General features: G+C 36.3%; 1 protein-coding gene across 1 annotated transcript; it reads right to left on the bottom strand.

Annotated features, from left to right (window-relative positions):
* Window positions 1-16,310: 16,310 nt before the first annotated feature.
* Window positions 16,311-18,826, bottom strand: SOS5 (Fasciclin-like arabinogalactan family protein). The gene has a single exon (XM_020668304.2). The coding sequence runs from the start codon at window positions 17,824-17,826 to the stop codon at window positions 16,600-16,602; it is 1,227 nt and encodes a 408-aa protein (XP_020523963.2). The 5' UTR covers window positions 17,827-18,826; the 3' UTR covers window positions 16,311-16,599.
* Window positions 18,827-19,937: the final 1,111 nt, after the last annotated feature.

Genomic DNA, 19,937 nt, shown 5'->3' with positions numbered 1-19,937 from the left:
AAGTTGTAGACCGAGAAGCATGTGGGTGAATCCGCCGCATGGTTGCTTTAAACTAAATTTTGACGAGAGTTCAGTTAGAAACCCGATACCAACAAGTATTGAAGGAGTAATTAGAGATTGGCATGGTAATCGGATTTCTGGTATGGAGGCCAGGCTAACGGGCTTAAAGCTATTTTCACATAAGGGGTTAGGAGTTAACTGTGTAGTAGAAGGGGATTCGCTGAACGTTATTAGGTGGTGTAATAAAGAGCAGTGGATTCCTTGGGATTTGAAATCGATGTTGTTTCTGGTCTTGCACTCATCTGAATCTTTATCCCTATCCTTTCAGCATGTGTATAGGGAGGCTAACTCAGAGGCAGATTTTTATGCCTATTTTGGGGTGTTGTTATCTTCTCTTTCTGTAACTGACAATATAATTATCTTGCACTAATCACTTCATTAATAAAGTTTATGATATTCATCAAAAAAAAAATTGAACAAAAAAATTGATCAAAATAATTTAAGCGTATTTTATTTAATTCTACTTAATAGAATTAAATATGCGCCCCAAGTTTTAAAAATACTTTATTTAAATAAAAAATAAAAAATAAATTAATTTTTGGCCATTGGAAAACTTATTTTCTTTTAAAAAAAGTATTGGAAGAGCTCATCAAAGGATACTTATCAAAGGACACAAATCATGAGTTAGAATGATTAGTATTTTAAGTGTGTTTTTAAAGGGTGGCAAAATGTTAAATAAGTGTTAGTTCAAGCGTGGTTCAATAAGCTTCACCTGGTTTTATTACCACAAAGTTCGAGAATATTTTTTTTTTAATATTTTATCTAGTTAATGACACTATAACAAACACCTAATTTAAAATATAATATGCAACAGTATTTGTGACCTCTTTATATCAAAAAGTAAATGATCTCTTTGCATAACTTTCCTTATAAATTTGCAATCTTAGTAATTTAATATTATTTTGGCAAAATTTCTTGAACACGTCATTACCAACATTATTTCATGGTGTTAATAATTTCTTAATCTTTAACCAACACCATGTACTGCTTTCAACCTTTCGCATTCGTTACCAGACAATAACATGGCCAACCACTCCAACATTGAACCCTGTTATTATCTTAATTCAAATCTTCCTAACTTCTTTATAGGAAAGTGTTTTGATATCGCTATAGTCGTACCAAAGTAAGTAAAGCTTCACTTCAAAACTCATTGAAAATAGTAGTTCCACCATCAGAAGACTTTCAAATTAATCGTCGGCTTTGACCGTTATGGTTGTGAAAAAATATAAGATTTTAACCTTAAAAACAATGTATATTGTAACACATTATTTAGACCATCTCTTCCGTCCTAAAAAGAAGTGTTCACAGATCCATAAGATCTGTATCATTTTATGAGTTTCAAATTTCATGGTCGGTATTGGATGCAGCTTCTATAGAGCCTAAGCTTTATGAAAACAAAGTAAAACCTTACCTTGAATTCTCATCCAGAAAGCATTTTGAGCATCAAAGCTCTCCTAGATGACTCTAATATCAATTTCCAACACTGACTACGAAATTTGAAGTTAAAAAAATGGTACAAATCTTGTGGATATGTGAATATTTATTTATAGGACGAAATGGACGGTCTAGATAATGTGTTATAATACACAATATTTTTAGGGCTTATTTGATATTTTTTATTTTATTTTTATAACCATAATGATCAAAGATGAAATCATCGATTTCAAGGTTTTCGAATGCCAGAATTACAATTATTGGTGAGTTTTGGGATGAAACTTTACTTATTTTGATACGGCTGCATTCCTATCAAAACATTTTCCTATTCTATATCTAATTATCTATTATACTCTACATTTATTTGACAAAAAACACGTCAACATTTACCATATTTAAAATTGTTTCATACGGGTTGGACCGCATTTGTACATATGCGGCCCAAAAAGTATAAAGCATCCATCTTAAAGAGGGATGCAAGTAGGTGTTCCATCTAAAAACAATAGAAACTAACGGTCCAACTGTTTTCTTACTAGAATTATTATTTCTAGTTTTTAAGAAGCCCACATTTCTACTTATGTAGGCTTGACCGCATAAAAACTGGATCCTTTCAAATTTTGGCACTTCTTTTCATCTATGACGTATATTCAAGTTGAACCAAGCATGTATCATGATAACAAAATTAGAAAAAATGCGTGCAGTTGGATTGAGCAGTATGGCACTTGTGCTCAAAGATATTCTTGTTTATATTAAAACTTTGAACAATAAATAAGCACTCATATGTATCCCGCATGGACAAAAGGTCCCTAGACCGTCCGATGTCAACAACAAATGATTGGGATGGTCTTTGCTGTGCTTGACGTATGTAAAAAAAAACTTTTGGCGTACTTGAGTGGAGAAATGAAGCCCCCAACCGTCCATTATTGACATCAGATGGCTAAGGGAGCTGTTTTTATTTATATAGAATACGAATAGGTATTACAAAAAAGATTGTATACAATGAGATCATTTACATTTGGTATAATGGGGTTATAATTATTTATAACCAACCAATGCGAAATTTGAAAGTTTGGATGTGTTATAGTCTGGAAAAATTTCTTTTGAAATTTGAGCTTGGTCAATGAAATGAATGTAGCCATCTAACTTCACATCCAATAGTCAAAATAAATTGTAACCACCTTATATTAAAGGTAAATAACCTAATTATATACTTTTTTATTACAAAAGTGTGTAGCTGTAAATATATGTGGTTTAGAAAAGATGCAAATATGCACATAAATTTACTGTCAGATGAGAGTCATTCACTTAGTCAAGGATGTATCATTACTTGAAATTGAAGACACGTCCCAAGGCATAATGAATGATTTTCTTTTTTGGGAGCCTAAATTGTACCGGAGAATATCACTTTAAGGGTCAAAACCCTGTATAAAGCATTAAGGGGATTAACGCATCCCAATTAATATTAGAGAGTTTATTTTTTAAAATTCACTTAGGTATCTCAAAATGCATTATTTTTAAAAGTTGGAGTCTCTCTCATATGTGGAACATCTCGATGTCAGGGTGATCAAATTGATGAATTTTTTAGCATTAGATTAACCTTTTTGGGTGGATTTTTAAGGTGCATCTCGTTTCCATCGAACAAAGTTGACATCTCTCTCTCATATCCAACATCTTAATGGCAGGATGATCAATTAATGAATTTTTAAACATCAGATCAACCTTTTCCGATGGATTTTTAGGGCACGTCTCATTTCTATAGAACAAAGTTGACATCTTATATAAGGAAGAAGTTTATACAAGGGTGAGGCTCTAAACAATCAATTTAGGGCGCACCTAAAAGTTTCACTAAAAGATATTGTTTTGAAGCTAAAAATACTCAAATTGATCATCTCGACCTCAAAATATATGGGCATGAGAAAAAATGGATTACAAGTCTTACAAATAGTGCGTCTTGTAATGAATTGTTGGATCGTCAATTTTTAAGATTTTCAAGTGTTCATAGATCTGCTCGATCTATACTTTTTTGAAGTTTTAAATTTTATAATTAGAGATGAAAATAAAATTTCAGACTATCACAAAGATTTTCACTATTGAAACAACATCTTTTGACATTATTTGAAGGTGCACCTTGATTGTTTAGAGCCTCAGCCTAATACAAACTACACCCTTTATATAAACCTTTTCTTCTTATTTCTTCTCAAAGCGTGGGTCTTCAGGATTACGTGCTCTGATCATGGACCAAAGCGGGACCATTAACAATGCGAAAATGAAAATAGAAAGGTAACTTTTCATAGAGAGAGCACACAAAAACTTTCCATAGAGAGAGCACACAAAAAAGATAGCCTTTTGATGAGGACTACCAACAAAGTTGACATTTCCTAGGGCTTTGGGTTTCTATACTCAAATAAGGAAATAGAATAGAAGAATTATTTTGAAGTCCACGCAAAAGTTTTAGGCCTAGAACGATCTTAAAAAGGATTTAAACAGGCTTTTTCAAAAGGTTATCAATAGAGTTATTTCCAAATAATTGAGATATTTTTTAGCAAAACATTTTCGTAATAACTCATCTAAATTAGGGCTTTTATGAAAAAAATTTACCCGTTCATGAGTTGAAAGATAAGGTTGACAGGTTCCATAAATATTTTTGCCACTTTATTAGAGAAATTGTAGGGATTTGTTCTGAGATTTGAAAAGAATGTTGAGGGTGGAGAACCTTGTCCTCCACTGAAAATCGAAAAATTGAATAATACTATGAACCTTCCTTTGTGAGGTGCAGCCTAGGTTTGATGAAAACAAAGTAAAACCTCATTTCAATTCCTCGTCAGGAAAGCACTTTGGGCCTCAAAAATCTCCATGATGAATCTAAAATCAATTTTTAACACCAATTATGAAACTTGAAGTTAAAAAAATCATGCAAATCTTACGGATCGGCAAACACTTATTTTTTAGGGCGAAGTGGACGATCTAGATTATATATTGCAATATACACTATTTCTAGAGTTTGAAATCCTTTTATTTATTTTTTTGAACAACCATAATGGTTAAGATCAAGATTATTGGTTTGAAGTTTTCTTGTTAAAACTACAATTTTTGTTCAGTTTTGAGATGAGGTGCAGCATTATTAAACTATTTTTTTTTCTTTATAAGTTCGACGTGTTTGGGGGCTTGCCAAATGTCAATCACGCCCCATCCAGGCGAAGTGGTCCTCTCCTGGGGAGTGTGTGTTGTGCATGTGTTGATGCTTTGTATGGACTTAAATGTGCATCTCTCTCCAATATGCTGCCTCATCCCTCTTCTCTCTCTTCAAATGCTCTCTTTTCCTATCTCTCTCTTGCAAATATTCTCTCTCCTTCTTTTATTTGTTTATTATGAGGTAATGAACAAATCACTCAAAATTATTGTACGCATGAGCTCTAAACCCAATCGATTAATTTTTTCGCAAAAATAACCGATTGAGTTTAGAGCTTCCGAACGCAACAGAAATATCTCTTTTCCTCGTACGCTCTCTTATCCTTCTATGCCTTATTTCCTGTTATTGCAATTTGGCTTCGTGTTCATTGCATTTTGGCTCCTTAAAGGAAGAATCAATTGATTCACTATCAACATTTCCACCGGTTTATATATTATGCTCCCTCGAGAGCATAATATATATTTGCTCACTCTGTTGGAGAGGTACCTAAAGGGACTATTTTATTTGGAATGTTAATATCTAAGAATCACTATATAATTATTTACATAAAATCAAAAAGGTTTTCAGTTTTTAAGCACTTAGATCCCACCCTAAACATTAGATGCTATTTATTCAACCATTGAAGATATTACATATCCAAAATTTAGGAATTGAACATGGCACCTAGATTATGTTTCACCTTGAGGAGTAAATTGAGGAAATGCTCCCACAAGGTATAAGATTGACATTGCATTGTCGCCATAATAGCACTCAGGTTATGCAATGGAAATGCTTGCGGTTTAAATTTTATTTTGCCAATACATGAAATAACAAGCTTTTTTTTTTTCTTGTAAGTTTCATTACATCGTAATGATGGTTATGTTTCCATTTCCTTTTTTATAAATGTACGTGAAGGTAGGAATGTTGCTTTTGATTGTTTGGGAATGTGTTTTTCCAAGGTTGTAAAACCACAAATTGCTGAAAATGTAGTAAACTTGCAAAAAACATGGATTTGAAATAAAAAACATTCCAAGCTACGGGAATGTTATATCTTGTAAAGTGTTTCATGGACTGTTCATTTAAAGTGTTCAGAGATCTGCAAAAATATGTGCATATTGAGCTTCAAATTCCAGAGTTAGGGAAGAAATTGACTTATAGCCACCATAAGTGTTTATTGTAAAAAAAATGCATCTTTCATTGGAGGTGTGACTTTGCTGAATATCATACATCCACTGTCCTATAAAAACCACACCCCTTTTAAGAAGGATGAATTTTTGTAAAACATTCGAAGTTATGATTGAAGAGAATTTTGAAGTAATTTTTTTTCCCTTTCCCCCCTTTTCTTTTCTCAAATTGTTATATTTTCCACTTTTGCTGTTTTCTTATACTGTTCATTACTATCTCTTGTTTATTGCTACCAGTAACTTCAATTGATTGTGTCAAAAAAAGATTAACATGTGTGTCCTTCCATGTATAAAATTGAGTCTATGTATAGCTGACTGTAAAACAAAACAAAGGGTGCCAAACTTAGGGGAAGATTTGGTCATGGCTTCTTTGGCTGGCTGCTTCCATGTCAGTTCCCATACAAGAGTGGAAACTGAGCATCAAGTGTGGCAATCGTATACCAAATTTCGTCGAACACCTTGTAGACTGCTGGTGCTCCACTGAATCGCATGTCGAGAGTCTTGTAAAAAGATGGCTCGTTGCCACAGGCCTTGCAGATTTGAATTAAGTTGGCTGAAAGATAAGTTTATAAGTCCTTCTATTCAACTAGAGGGGTGGCAAGAGTACAACATATGTGCAAAGTTAATAGATATTAAAAGGGAAGTTGAAAAATTCGAATAAGGACCATTTCAGTGACCTTCATGCTGGGATCTTTGATGAGGAAGTTGTAAAAAATAAGATTTTCGATTCAACTTGGGAGTGGGTCTCGGTGGCTAAAGAAGATGGGGTTTATCTAAAGTCGCTTTTTTTGTGAACATGAAGAATAATGTGCCACTCAAGATCCTTAAAAGGTAGACCAAGAGGCATATGTGAACCCCATCTACATGGGTGTCTTAAGCTAAATTTTGATGGTAGGTCTATTGGAAACCCATGCCTTGTGGGAGTAGGAGAAGTAATATGGATGATCTAAGAGATATCTTATTCTCATACTTTGGTATGTGTGCTTATGCTTTTGTAAATGGAAGCTTATACACGGGCAACAAATGGCGTAGGCAATAATTGTTGAAGGAGATTCCTTAAATGATAATATTTAGTGCGAAAAGGTGCGGAGGGTACCCTAGGGTTTGAGATCTTACGGCTTCAGATATTGGACATTAGTATTATGGAGCTAGCCTTTAGGCATGTTTACCATGAAGCTAATGGCAACATAGGTTGTCTCCCAATTGAATCCGGTGGTTTTTGGAGGTTGTTAAGGATGCTTGTTTTGAATCCTTCTTGTAATACCAATTTTTAATAAATCAAATTTTATGATTTCTTCAAAAAAATACTGCAATAAAATGAGTACGGGTAGATATTTTCAGTGAAGGATGGGTAATTATGGAGTGACACTATAGGTACTTTATTACTATAAATACACTTAGCTTTTAGTAAATATTTAAAAATATTCTTCTCCAGATGATAAACATACAGTTTATCTTTTAGTAAAAATATCAACAATACATTTTTCAATGACAAAAATATCTTTACTTATTTTATTATTTTAAAATAAAAATAGATATAAAATAATTTTGACAGCTCACACTCCTTTCAAATGTAACCTCTAGGATTCCATGGGCATTAACAGTAGAAAAGCCCATACATTTATATAAGAGAGAATGATCTTTGGTACATGTGATGTCAAAAGAAAAAATTGTGACATATTATCGATTTTGAAAGCATAAATTAACAATGAAAACAAGCTAGAAAAGATAATAAAGAACCAAAAATCGTAGATAGATCTCAAGGTGGATGTTGGTGGTTTTTGGTATGCAAGAGGCTTAAAATCGCAAATTATTAACCTCGCTTTGATACCAATGTTGGATGAGAAAGAAAAAGAAGGAAAACTTTTCCACAGATCTTAAGAGAGGGTCGTTGGATTGTATATCGCAAAGAGATAAGTAGTTTCTCAATATATTCGTTCATAACCATGAACCCTATTTTATAGAGAGAGCGGGTGGCAATTTCTAACGTTTTGCTTCATTCTTGAAATAATTGAGAAGTAGCCCTCAAAATCTTGGAGCAGAGGACGAGCACAAGTGACCATTGTAAATATATGTCTTTCTCTCTAAAAACATTTTTAAAGATAAATGACAAATAATGCAAGTAATATTTTCTAAAAAAAGTATTAATTAAGATAAATCAAAAAATATGTGCACATGTGAGGCCACACGGCCACACGCATCAACATATACAATGAACTTTTCATCAATATCTTTGGTGGTGACCGTTGGGAGTTTTTAATCAAATGAAGGCTTTAATTCATCACGCCTCCAAAAAGCTCTAGACATTTGAAGTTAATAAAGTTTGAAATGCAGCTATTATAAATAAGAGTCTGATGAATGGAATGTTATACCTACTTGAATCGCAAATACGTTATCTATTTATGCTATTTGGGGAAAATGAAAATTGTTGCATGCAGGCTGGACCGCATTTCCACATATGCGGTCTGTAAAGCATCCATTTTAAAGATGGATGGTGTTTCATCTAAAAACAATAGAAACTAACGGTTAAAATATTTCTTATTAAAATTATTATATTTAGTTTATAAAATTTATTTATTTTTTCATACTCATGATCTCTAGGTTAGAGATTATTGAGTCTTAAAATCCATCTAATAAATAGATTTATTAAGATGCCCGCATTTCTACATATGCGGACTTGGCCGCATAAAAACCGGGTCCCTTGGAAAAACACTAGAACAACTTGCTTAATGTTGTAATCAAACTCATCAAGAACCACAATTAAAGAAGATTAATGCAAATCTTTTTTTCGTTGCGTAAGTGGGGGATTTTGTGAAGGAAGCCACCTGTTGTATTAATTAATATGGAGATATACATAATATGGAGATATACAATGGAGAGGAGTTAATTATTATTTAACGTCATATTTACATAAGGAAAAAGTTTATATAACGTTGAGGTCCTAAACAATCAAATTAAGGCGCACCTCAAAATTTTTTTAAAATAGGTTGTTTTGATGCCCCAAAAATCTTCAAATCTATCATCTCAACTTTAATATGTATAGACATGAGAAAAAACGGATTTTAAGTGTCCGAAATAGTGCATCTTTTAATGTCTTTTTTGGACGGTCGATTTTCAAGATTTTCAAATGTTCATGGATTGGCTCCGAAATAGTGCATCTTTTAATGTCTTTTTTGGGCGGTCGATTTTCAAGATTTTCAAATGTTCATGGATTGGCTCAATATACACTATTTTTGAAGCTTTAAATTTTATAATTAGAGGTGAAAATAAATTTTTAGGCCGCTGCAAAGATTTCCAGTATTGAAACAATATTTTTTGAGACGTGCGCCTGATTGTTTAGGGCCTCATCCTTATTCAAACCGCACCCTTTACAGAATGCCTCACTGCAAGCTTCCCTCTATCCCTATGAACATGAAACCTTAGTTCTTGCCTTTTAGCTGCATCTTCATATTGAAGGTAGAAATTTGCATTGGCAAAATAGGCTTTTACATGATTCTTACTGGCAAAAACCATTCTCTACTTTTGATTCTATATCTACTTTTCATTCTAGAAATACTTGAATTCATTCTATCTCTACTTTTCATTCTAGAAATACTTGAAGCATTAGGAGGTGGAAGCAATAATCTCATTATTTTGGAGACATAGCCTTCCAAGAAGAATATTTTATGAAGTGTTTGCATTAACCACATGGAAAAAGGCTTCTATCTCTAAATCTGTGACTTTGAATGCCAGCTTTATGGTTCCTAAAGCTTGTTGACCTGCCTGGTTGAAACCTTGAATCATAATATGCCGCATTTTATAGCAGCTCGTGGTTCTTAAGTAGTCTGTGGAAACACTTCCAAGACCTACCTTTTGCACTGTATGCTAGATCGGCAACCGATTCCATCAGTAGCTAAAAGCAGATACAAGAACTTTTAGCATGCATTTATAGTACCCAAAGGGACATTCATATTGCTGAGCTTATGAGAATGAAGCAGCAACCTCATCAGACAATGACTTGATTTATCATTAAATAGAGAAATATAATTATCAATGTACCTATGGCCAATACCTGAATAGGAGGCTCTAGACATGTGTCCTAGAAATCTTCACAAAAATATTGGTATTTTTGCTTCAAGCAAGAAATCCAACTACTTCTGGTGAGTTAATGTCTCAAGCTACTGGTATTGAAGGTTTCCTCGACTTGAATGATCCTAAGCCTATCTTCCGAAGGACATAATATGAAAAATGAAGAAACAGACCTTGATATCCAAAGCAGCCATGATAGTCATTGTGGTTCTGATAAGGCAAAGAATCCCAAAGATACAAGAAGGATTCAAAGGACTACAAAGTTTTGAGAATCAATAAGAACTCAACACCTTTACCAGTCAAGAAAGTACTTCGAAGACTAAAGAGCCCAAAGAAAAGTCTGACAAATCTCATAATTCTTGTAAAATTATAGTTGTTATATTTTTATGCAAATCTAGGAAGGAAAAAACTGAGATCTCCCCTCTCAAAAAGTAAGACAAATCTCACAATTCTTGTGAAAATATAGTTGTTATGCGTTTATGAAAATCTAGGAAGGAAAAAACTGAGATCTTCCCTCTCAAATTTAACGAGCGAACTAAGAAAACATCAAGTGAAATCTCAATGTTTGGATGAGTTTATGAACCCTAAAACTTGCTTAGATACACTATAATGGGGAAAATGGGAGATAAGAAGACGAAAAGCCTGAACGATTATAATGCGAAATTAGTCGATAAGCTGATATGACAATTGGTCGAACACTTAACAGTGAAGGTGACCATAGTTATATGCACTGGTACACTCAATTACTCAAATACCATAAGACTTAACAGTGATATAAATGGGAAATGCACTAAATGAATGCTCAAATAGCATAAATTTGGGACTGGAAAAAGTCCAACCATTGCATTATCAAGTGTGTATAACAAAATGGACTTCTGTCTGTACCGCCTGGTGTTAAGAGTTGCAGCGTAAATGATAAAAGTTGGGGAATATAAACCGCCGAAGTTACAATGATGGTATCAATAAAGAAACCGAACATTTGAATGTCAAAGAAGCCCAAGGATAATGTATGAATAATAGCATACCTAAACGTACTATCAAACTGAAAGTGCCAAATTTATCAATGGTAGAATGAATACTTTAAGTATGAACTCAAAACAAAACAAAACAAAAAAAGAAAAAAGAAGGGTTATATTAAGAGTTATTAATGTACGGACGTATATTATCATTCAATGTAATTTTCCTTAAAAATGACAAGCAGCACCACTCGTGTGATTTTTTTTTTTAATACCTTAATTGCTCTCATATCCGGTATTAACAACACCGAATATGAGGCGACTTTTGTTTATCTAGGAGATCCTAAAGGTCAGGTCCGGTTCCAAAACTTGAACTTGAATTTTATTTAGCTGAGTCTAGGTCCAACGGGACCCGACCCGAGTAATATGGGTGTATGTGGGTATTCATAAATGTTACCACTACGTATTACGTAAAATAATATGGAATGTGGGTGTATGAGGGTATTCAGGATACAGGTATATGATGGTAAAGAAAAGGCAAAAAAGGGGCCAATGGACCTGACTAGACCCGGGACCTGAAAAGTATGACAAGACTTTATGATAAAGCACGATGTATATATTTTAAAAAATTCTTTATTCCTACGCCGGCAATATCACTTATAATGTCCAATTACAATCAAACCACTCTTGAAAAAAAAAAAAAATCAGTTCTCAATTGCTACCTCTTCAAATATAATTCTTAGTACACGCCACGCCGAATCTCCTCCTTCACTCGGGATCTATGATCGGTATGTTGATTTTCTTACTATAACAAAAATCCACACAATGACTTAATCTTGATCAAGCCCCTTAGCTTGATTTTAAAGAGATGAGAGATGGATATCAAGAGAGAGTGAGAGATCTATTAGCAAAAGGTTCCACCCCTTTGCCACCCATAAATAAAAACACCTCCTAGGCTTAGGCATGCCACCCAAAGAAAACTACTCAAAAGAAAAGAGAACTACCCAAAAGAAAAGAGGTAGTACGTAATACCCAAAACAACTTGGAGAGATATGATAAAACTTGAGGCGTGCCTCACCTTTGGTAATCCAGAGAGAATTAAATTTGGGTAGATAAAGAGATGAGAAAATACGTATGTAATTTTATGAAGGTAATACCTCCTTTTATAGATTTTTTATTTCATAGATTTTGCTTCAATTTGTAGGGTCAAGTCTCAACCGTCGAGATTTGTGGGGTAAGAGATTTGAGTCATCTATCTCTTTGATCTACTATCAAGATTCAAAGAGATGAGCTAGAGTCATATTCCCCTTTCCTAAATCTATTGCCATCCAATCCTCAATTATTTGATAATCAATCTTGATTCAAAGAATTAGTATATATTTTAAATATTCAACATTATCACAAAAGCTGGCTATACCTAAAAAACAAGCCAACCAAGAGGATAAACATTCTTCCCAAAACGAATATGTGAATGGGTGGGGGCGTGCCACCCTTTTGGTGGCCAATGTGGGTTCTACCTAATTCACATCTTTTTAAATTTTGGGTCCATATGTTATGGAGGTCCCAAATATTTTAGAAAATATTTTATTTCATATTTAGAATTTTTAAATATTATATTTTATTTAAAACATTGAAAAATTAATTTCTCTTAATTTATAAATCCAAATGACAAAAATAAAATATCATAAGATTTACAAAAATTCAAATAAATATTATAAAAATCACATAGCATAAAATTAATTAATTTTGATAGGAATCGGATCCGATAGATCTAGGAAAATATCAATACATGGGAGCACTTCACCTTCAACTGTGAATCACGACCCGCCTAGCTTTCTCAAACTAGCCAAGCAGTTCCCATGACCCACAGTCCACTGCATGGGTTCATGATTGGACTACCAAAGTCAGCCAATAGACCAGGGGACGCAATCCCAGTTTATGGATTTCATGTTCTCCCTAGAGACAAAAATCATGGTCTTTCAGGCCATAATGCAAACATGACTCTATGGTTTATAAGAGTAATCTTTCACACATGTACATGCTTCACTCTCATTGGCGAATCTCAAAATAACTATTTATATATATGTCGTATGATGATATAACGATGATGTTTTAGCCTTATCTCTAAAGACTATTTATCACATGCAAGGGCCACACGGTCCCTCGGCTCTCATCCAAACATACACCGATCTCATCAAGCGCTAACTTACTAAACCCTTCTCGGTTAGATCCTTATTCCCAAGTATCTTAGTTTTTTCTAAACCTCGGCTGGCCTAGCTCATCGAGCCTAAAGTATCAGCAAATAACATTTACCTAGTATGGTCCACAAAAGGACCACACTCCCACTAAATGTATGTTTCATTTATTAAATATGTTTTACACAGCTTCTCATAAGGCCTTTAAATGATACATAAACCCAACAGGGTAGACTTAGCTCGGATCTGGATATGGGTTTAAATTTTGGACCCGAAAGGTTGGGTCTGGGTCCAAAACTTGGACCCAAATACTATGCGGGTTAGGGTCTGGGTCCAATCAGACCCAACCCATTGCCACCCCTACCAGATAGGCCGAAGAAGCAGGCGGACAGAAACCACAAACACTAGGGATTACTACTACACACATTGTGGTGATGTAGGCCATAACAAGAGGAGCTGAAGAGAACCAATCACTAGTATATTGCCATTGACATCCAGCAAAGCAAGAGCTTCTAGATCATTTGTCCGGCCTTCATTATAAAAGTGGGCCCACTAGTGATATCCCTAAATGTCTTCAGTCTCATTGTGTATATATGTAAAATTGATGTGTCTGGTCTAAAAAATACTTATGCATATGGATGGTGTTGCTTGATTTGAGATCAATCGTTGTGGCTTATTTGCTTTGTTGATGTTTTGTTGCTTACTTTCTTTTTGAGATCAATCCTTGTGGGTGGTTATGCGTTATTGATATCAAAATATCAAAAGCTTAAAAATTGGAATACTTTTGATATATCTGAGTATCGGTTTAAATTGATGTATCTGGTGTAAAAGAATACCTATGTATCTGGATGGTGATCCTTGATTTGAGATCAATCCTTGTGGTCTGAGATCAAAAGCGTAAATTTATATACTTTTCTAGTATGTCGTCGCTTTGTTTCGGGTAATTTGACATGGGATTTTGTTCTCCCAAGGAGTTATTCGTGTACATTTGAAAAGAGAGACTTTGAGTACATTGATATATTTTCAGTAGAATCTAACAGACCTGTTATTCTTGATTTGTTATAGTTGTTGCGGCCATTTTTGAGAACTTTGAGGTTCTATTCCAAAAATCATTCTGGAATTGCAGCTTGGAATCCCAAAATACTGTCTGGAAATGTTAATTCCAGACATAAAGCTAAAAACAACCGATCTCCTGCATCGGATTTTCCAAACAGAATTTTGTTATCGCAAGGCCACATTATGGAATCGCATAGCAACATTCTAGAGTATTGTCCAGCAAAGAAACTGCCGGACAGTGAGTTTAAGAACAACTGTTGTCCTGCATTGGCTTTACTGGACAGCATTTTAGAATATCGCTTTGTGATTCTAGATAGGTCGCCCTGCGATTGTAGCGGGATTTGTTGTCACATGACCACATTCTGGAATCTTAGAGTGGCATTCCGGAGTACTGTCCGGCAAATAAAATGGTGACAGATAGCTTCAGAATAAGTGTTGTCAGGCATTTTCTTTTCGGCTCACATTCTAGAATCACAACAAAACATTCCAGAATATTGTTCGAAGAAGCCTATGCCAGATACTTAAAACCACCTCCTATCCAACATTATGCATTATTGAATTACAATTTTATTCAATTTACACCAGATACATTAGTGTTTTTTTTTTTAACAAACCGTTAACTGACACCAAGTATATCAAAAGTTCACTAAATGGAAAGTATTCAATTCAATACAAAATCAGCGTCCTAATACTTTTTCTCCACTTCCAGACCTCAGTGGGTTGTGCACCGGGACCCAAACTCTCATCAATATCACATATAGAGTGGTCTCAAATGGCTTCCAATCTAAAACCGCCGTATATTCATTCTTATCACAAATGTCTGTCTTTTTGAGCTTCATAAGGGTTCCATAATAGTTATCAAGCATACGTTTTATCATATACCAAATTAACACACACACCCACACACTAATTCTAATGTACATCCCATAATTTCGTATTAACAAAATCATATTTTAGTGGTTCGTTTGCCCAAGGGAGGAAGTATACATTATGCTCGCATGGAGCAAAATACAACACCTTGTATCTAAACTTCATTCCTATTTCGCAAATCTTGTCATGACCTTTTTTTTTTTTGTTAGTCAAAACCTTCGAACCATGGCACTAAGGGTGGCAAAAGGTCGGGCTAGCCTTCGCGTGGCACAGCCCGGCCCTAATCCTATTAGGGTTGGGCCAAGACCAAATAAATGAAAAAAATTCAAAGAAAAAAAGAGAGTCGGGCCAGGCCAAACCGAACCGGCATTGGCTGTTGCCTAGCCTTCGGGCTACAATTTATGACCCAAGCTTTATATTTTTAGCAACGGTCCTACCGGATTGGGACTGAGCCACACAGTACACGGCCCTCCCATTGACGGTTCTACTTGACACCATCAATACCAAGAGTCAAGCTCACATTGCCCACCGGGATCGTGATCGGGCTCTTGACACGGTGCTCAAGGTATGCGGAGCCACAACGTGACAGAGAGAGTTCCAAACTCACCTGTCCTAGGTTAACATTCACAAAAGGAAAACACCATTGCAACCCACCCATATTGGTTAAGAAGGGTAAGCATCCCATTTTTTGAATATTGGCCCACAATATGCACGACTACTTTTTCCTTTAATAAAAACATAACTTTAATTGCACCAATGTTTTCTGCTTTCGTGCTTTCATGGTTGCCATACACATCTTATTTACTCAATAATTGGGAGCACTTCCTTTTAAGTTGATACCTTGAGTTTTGTCATTTCAATAGCTTTAGCATTAATGGAACAACAAAAGTTAGGAAGAACTGCACAACAAACAAAAACACAAAATATAGGTGATATGGAAAAGCCTATAAAAGAATGCAAAGAGACTACAAGGTCTCCATCGCACTCGTCCATATACTTAAAAAGTCTACAACACAATTTTTTCCAACTTTATGATACATCCCTACCCATCTAATTTAACATCTAATAACATAAATGGTTTCATTCTATACAATCACCAAAAGATTTCTAATCAACATATACTTCACGGACCAATAAAATGTGGATCCAAAAAAGCCGATCCACAAGCGTATAACATTTTAATGAGTGTTCCGAAAATCAGAATTGGATCTGGAATTAGAGGGTCTGATTCCAATTTAACTCATTTTGACTCGAGCAATTTTCGGTCCGAAGTTTAAACGGAACATTTACTTTTAATACAATGAGGTTACAAGTGATCGATCGATTTCTAACCAGTGATAATTAATTTATAATATTTTCAGATAAAATAAAACGGAAAAAGAACAAAAAATAATTTTGTTACATCATGATTGATAGCAAAAGTAAAAGACAGAATCATAAAAAATAGACCACCCTTTACAGTGGCAATGGCGCCTCTACCCCCTCCCCCTTTATTCCTTCTCTCTCTCTTCCAAGAATCCATCAATGTGCTGCCTTGGCAGCATCAAAATTAAATTACAGAAAAAAAAAAAAAAAAAAAAAAAAAACCCTCTCACCTGCAAAAACCCCTACAAAAATGCAAAAACCCATCCGATAATCACAAATCCCCTCCACACCCCAATCCTCCGGCCAATGGAAGCGCCCACGTCTCTCCCGGGGGCCGCCGAGAACCTGGTCGGCTGTGCCTCTGTTTCCGGAGCCTCTAGAGGCAACTCCGGTGGTGGCGCGTACTCTGGCGAACCCCCTGTCGAAGAATACACTCCGGAAAACACTTCTCTTGGCAGCAGCACATGTGAGATCCCGAATACAGCCACCGGATTCTGATCGAACACCGTTCTCGTTATGGAGGCCTGCACCAAACCGGTGTCGATGGCCACCGTGTTGTTCGCGCGCGTGATGTTCAGCGTGAATTGTCCGGCCCCCTTTTGCTCCGTTGCCAGAGTTGGCTGAACTGGGTTCACAATTGACTCCAGAGATCCCAAAGGGTAGTAGCAATGGAGAACATGGTACTTAAGCACCACTGCTTTTTTATCAGCTGATAAATCTTGGAGCTTTTCGGGAGGGGGAAGGGCGGAAAACGCCTCGTCGGTCGGGGCAAAGACAGTGATCCCTGCACCCTGCTCATCGGATTCAAACTCTGCCGCCACTCCTGAAGCTGCTATCATGGCGGCCACCACCTCAAACCCGCCTGAGTCGGCCAAAACCTTCGTTATATTTATCAAAGCCTCCGGCGGAGGATGGGTCTCCGATGTTGTAAGCTCGGGAGACTCCAGAACTAGAAGAGTCGAAACAGAGAATACACTAATCACGTAAGGAACAGAGGTCACAAAATTGGCTAGCGTCGTAGTATTGAGGTAGCGGCTCCTAGAAGGGGCGGCGGAAATCAATCCGTCAGGGCGACGGGTGAGGTTGAGGGCACCCCTGTCATCTTCGGCACGGCCAGTGGTTTGGAAGAGGGTGGTGACAAGGACGCCGCTGGGGGGGATCTGGCGGAGGAGGGAGGGGTCAAGATAGCGGAGGAGGACATGGAAGCGGAGGATATCGGAGAATTGGGATGGAGTGAAATGGGGAAGAAGGGGATCAAGAACGGGGTTCGGGATGGCAAGGAGAGTGAGAGAGGAGCGGTGGGAGAGGTCCGAGGCGAGGCCGGTGGTCGAGAGGAGATTCGAGAAGGTGGAGAGGGAGGGGTGGGAGGAGAGGAGGTGGGTTATGTTAACATTGTGAAGAGAGAGAGAGGAAGAGGAGGCAGAGAGGTGGAGGAGGAGGAGGAGGAGGAGGAGGAGGGTGCTCGACATTTGGGGGGGTTTGGATTGTGGGAGAGAGAGAGAAGGAGAGAATGGAGAATGGGAGTGTGTCACCAGACCCAACTAGGTCTAGAGAGAGAAAGTGGAAGGTCCTCTTTCTCTCTCTAAAATTAGGGTTCCAGATGAGCTCCTTCTATCTCTTAGATTGCTCACTCTCTCTCTCTACTGAACTAGTGGACCTGAGATCTGGAGTTAAGAGATGTCTCTCTCATCTTGGGTTTCAGAGAGTAAGAGATAAGGTCGCAGAGATTCAACTGGATTTGGAAATAAGACACGCTTTCCCTCTCTCTCTCTCTACAAAATGTACCTGGATTTGGGATATGCACTTTCTCTCTCCCCCTCGGTTTGCGTTAGAGAGAAGGGGGAACTGGATTTGGAGGACTGTTTCCGGGTTGTCAAAAAGAGATACACACTCTCCTCTTTCTTCGGAATCTGAGGTTGCAGAGGAGAGAGAAACATTTGAAACCCAATTTGCCCCAACATTCTTCCCCCTCCCTCTCTCTCCACTCTTTTTTTCCAAGGGATTTTGTACTCCTGCGGGAGTGTACTATCTATACACTCTTTCAGACAAAACTCATAATGCAAATATTATTTATGAGTTCATGTACTATGCTCCCTCCGCAGCAAAGTATACTTTTACTCCCTTGGTTAGAAGATTTACTTGGGGAGATTTTTTTCAATCTGAAAATTTGAAAACAACTTAAGAACTGCTACATGATTATTCTCTCAGGAAAAATTCTAATATTATGGTAGTAGAATATCTTATGGTATTATTTAGATCCGATGTAATACCTAGCACCCACTGACCCACCTCAAAGGAAAAAAAAAAAAAAAGACTTGCCCTCTCTTTGTGCCTCAAGAAAAGATGTTTTAATCTAATTTTTAGAGGAAAATATTTAGAGATACAGGAGTTCAAAATCCAAAACTTTCCTATGAAAAGAGTAATCTAGTAATACTTACATGGATCTTAAAATCTGTTATTAAAAAAAAAAGAAATTCCTCCTAAAGAGCTATTTTGTCCCAGGGAGTTGTTGTGCAGTGTTATCCAGCAGGAACATACTATACATGTTTCCCTTTTTTTGTTTTATATTTTCTCGCTCGTCTATCGACGTCAGTTCTTCCTTTTCGTCAAAAGATTCCATTCGCCGCGGTGGAACATATAATCTTTACTGTACACTATTTTCCGAATCCACCTCCCAACTTTTAAAAGAAAATTCCTCAAAATAACCTTTGCATGTATCTATCAAAGGTCGCTGATTTTTTTATGGTCAAATATAAGTGTGAAAAAAACCAAAATCTTTTTTTTGTTTTTTTAAAATGTGATTCATTGGTCGAATCCAAAATTTTAATTGAGAAAAAATGGTTAAGCAGCTCTTTCATCTAAGTGTACAGTACGATCTCGTGGGATCATGCTTTTCCTACTTTTCGGTTATTAATTAACTTTAAGACTGGTTTTCGCTACAGCGACGACAGAAGCAACGACAAGGGCACCATGCTCCAACCAGTCGTAGATTGCCACGTGGAGCTACTTGTGAGAGCACGCGGCCACCGACGACCGGCAAGAATACACCGTCTTGTGGTCCGTGGGGTCCTCCAGAGGCTTACGGTGGCACCTTCTACCGTGCCGTAAAAACTTCCCGCCTTTTTACGAACAACATTATAAACGTATCTAAGTTGACGACCGTACATTTTTCAATGACCTGTTGTTTAATGCCGGCGGGACCACGTTTCTACAATAGGCATCTCAAAAGATGAATGCAAATAGGTAGTTCATCTCAAAACCAGTCCGAGACCCAATAGTAGAATCTCGATTAACCCGAAAGAACACAGGTTGAACAGTATTCTTCACGAGATTTTGATTTTTTTTGTTTTTTTTTATCGATTTTCAATGTTTTCAGGCGTATGAACGAATATTACATGCTTTAATTCAAATTTCGAATCATTTTCACTCAATAAGAGGAATTAAAAACCACCGTTTTTTATCAACAAATTTGGTTCGAGAGTGAGTTTTAGGGTTTCCACCATTTTCACGATTTTAATCGAAATAAAGCTTCATTTTTTGTAAAATTTCAGGCTGAGTGATTGTAAGAGTGTTGGTCAGA

This window comes from Amborella trichopoda, chromosome 8 (assembly GCF_054954075.1).
Source record: "Amborella trichopoda isolate Santa Cruz 75 chromosome 8, AtrichopodaSantaCruz75HAP2 v2.0, whole genome shotgun sequence".
Lineage (NCBI taxonomy): Eukaryota > Viridiplantae > Streptophyta > Magnoliopsida > Amborellales > Amborellaceae > Amborella > Amborella trichopoda.
The sequence above is the reverse complement of the archived record's forward strand: the minus strand, read 5'-3'. Positions and strand labels throughout refer to the sequence as shown.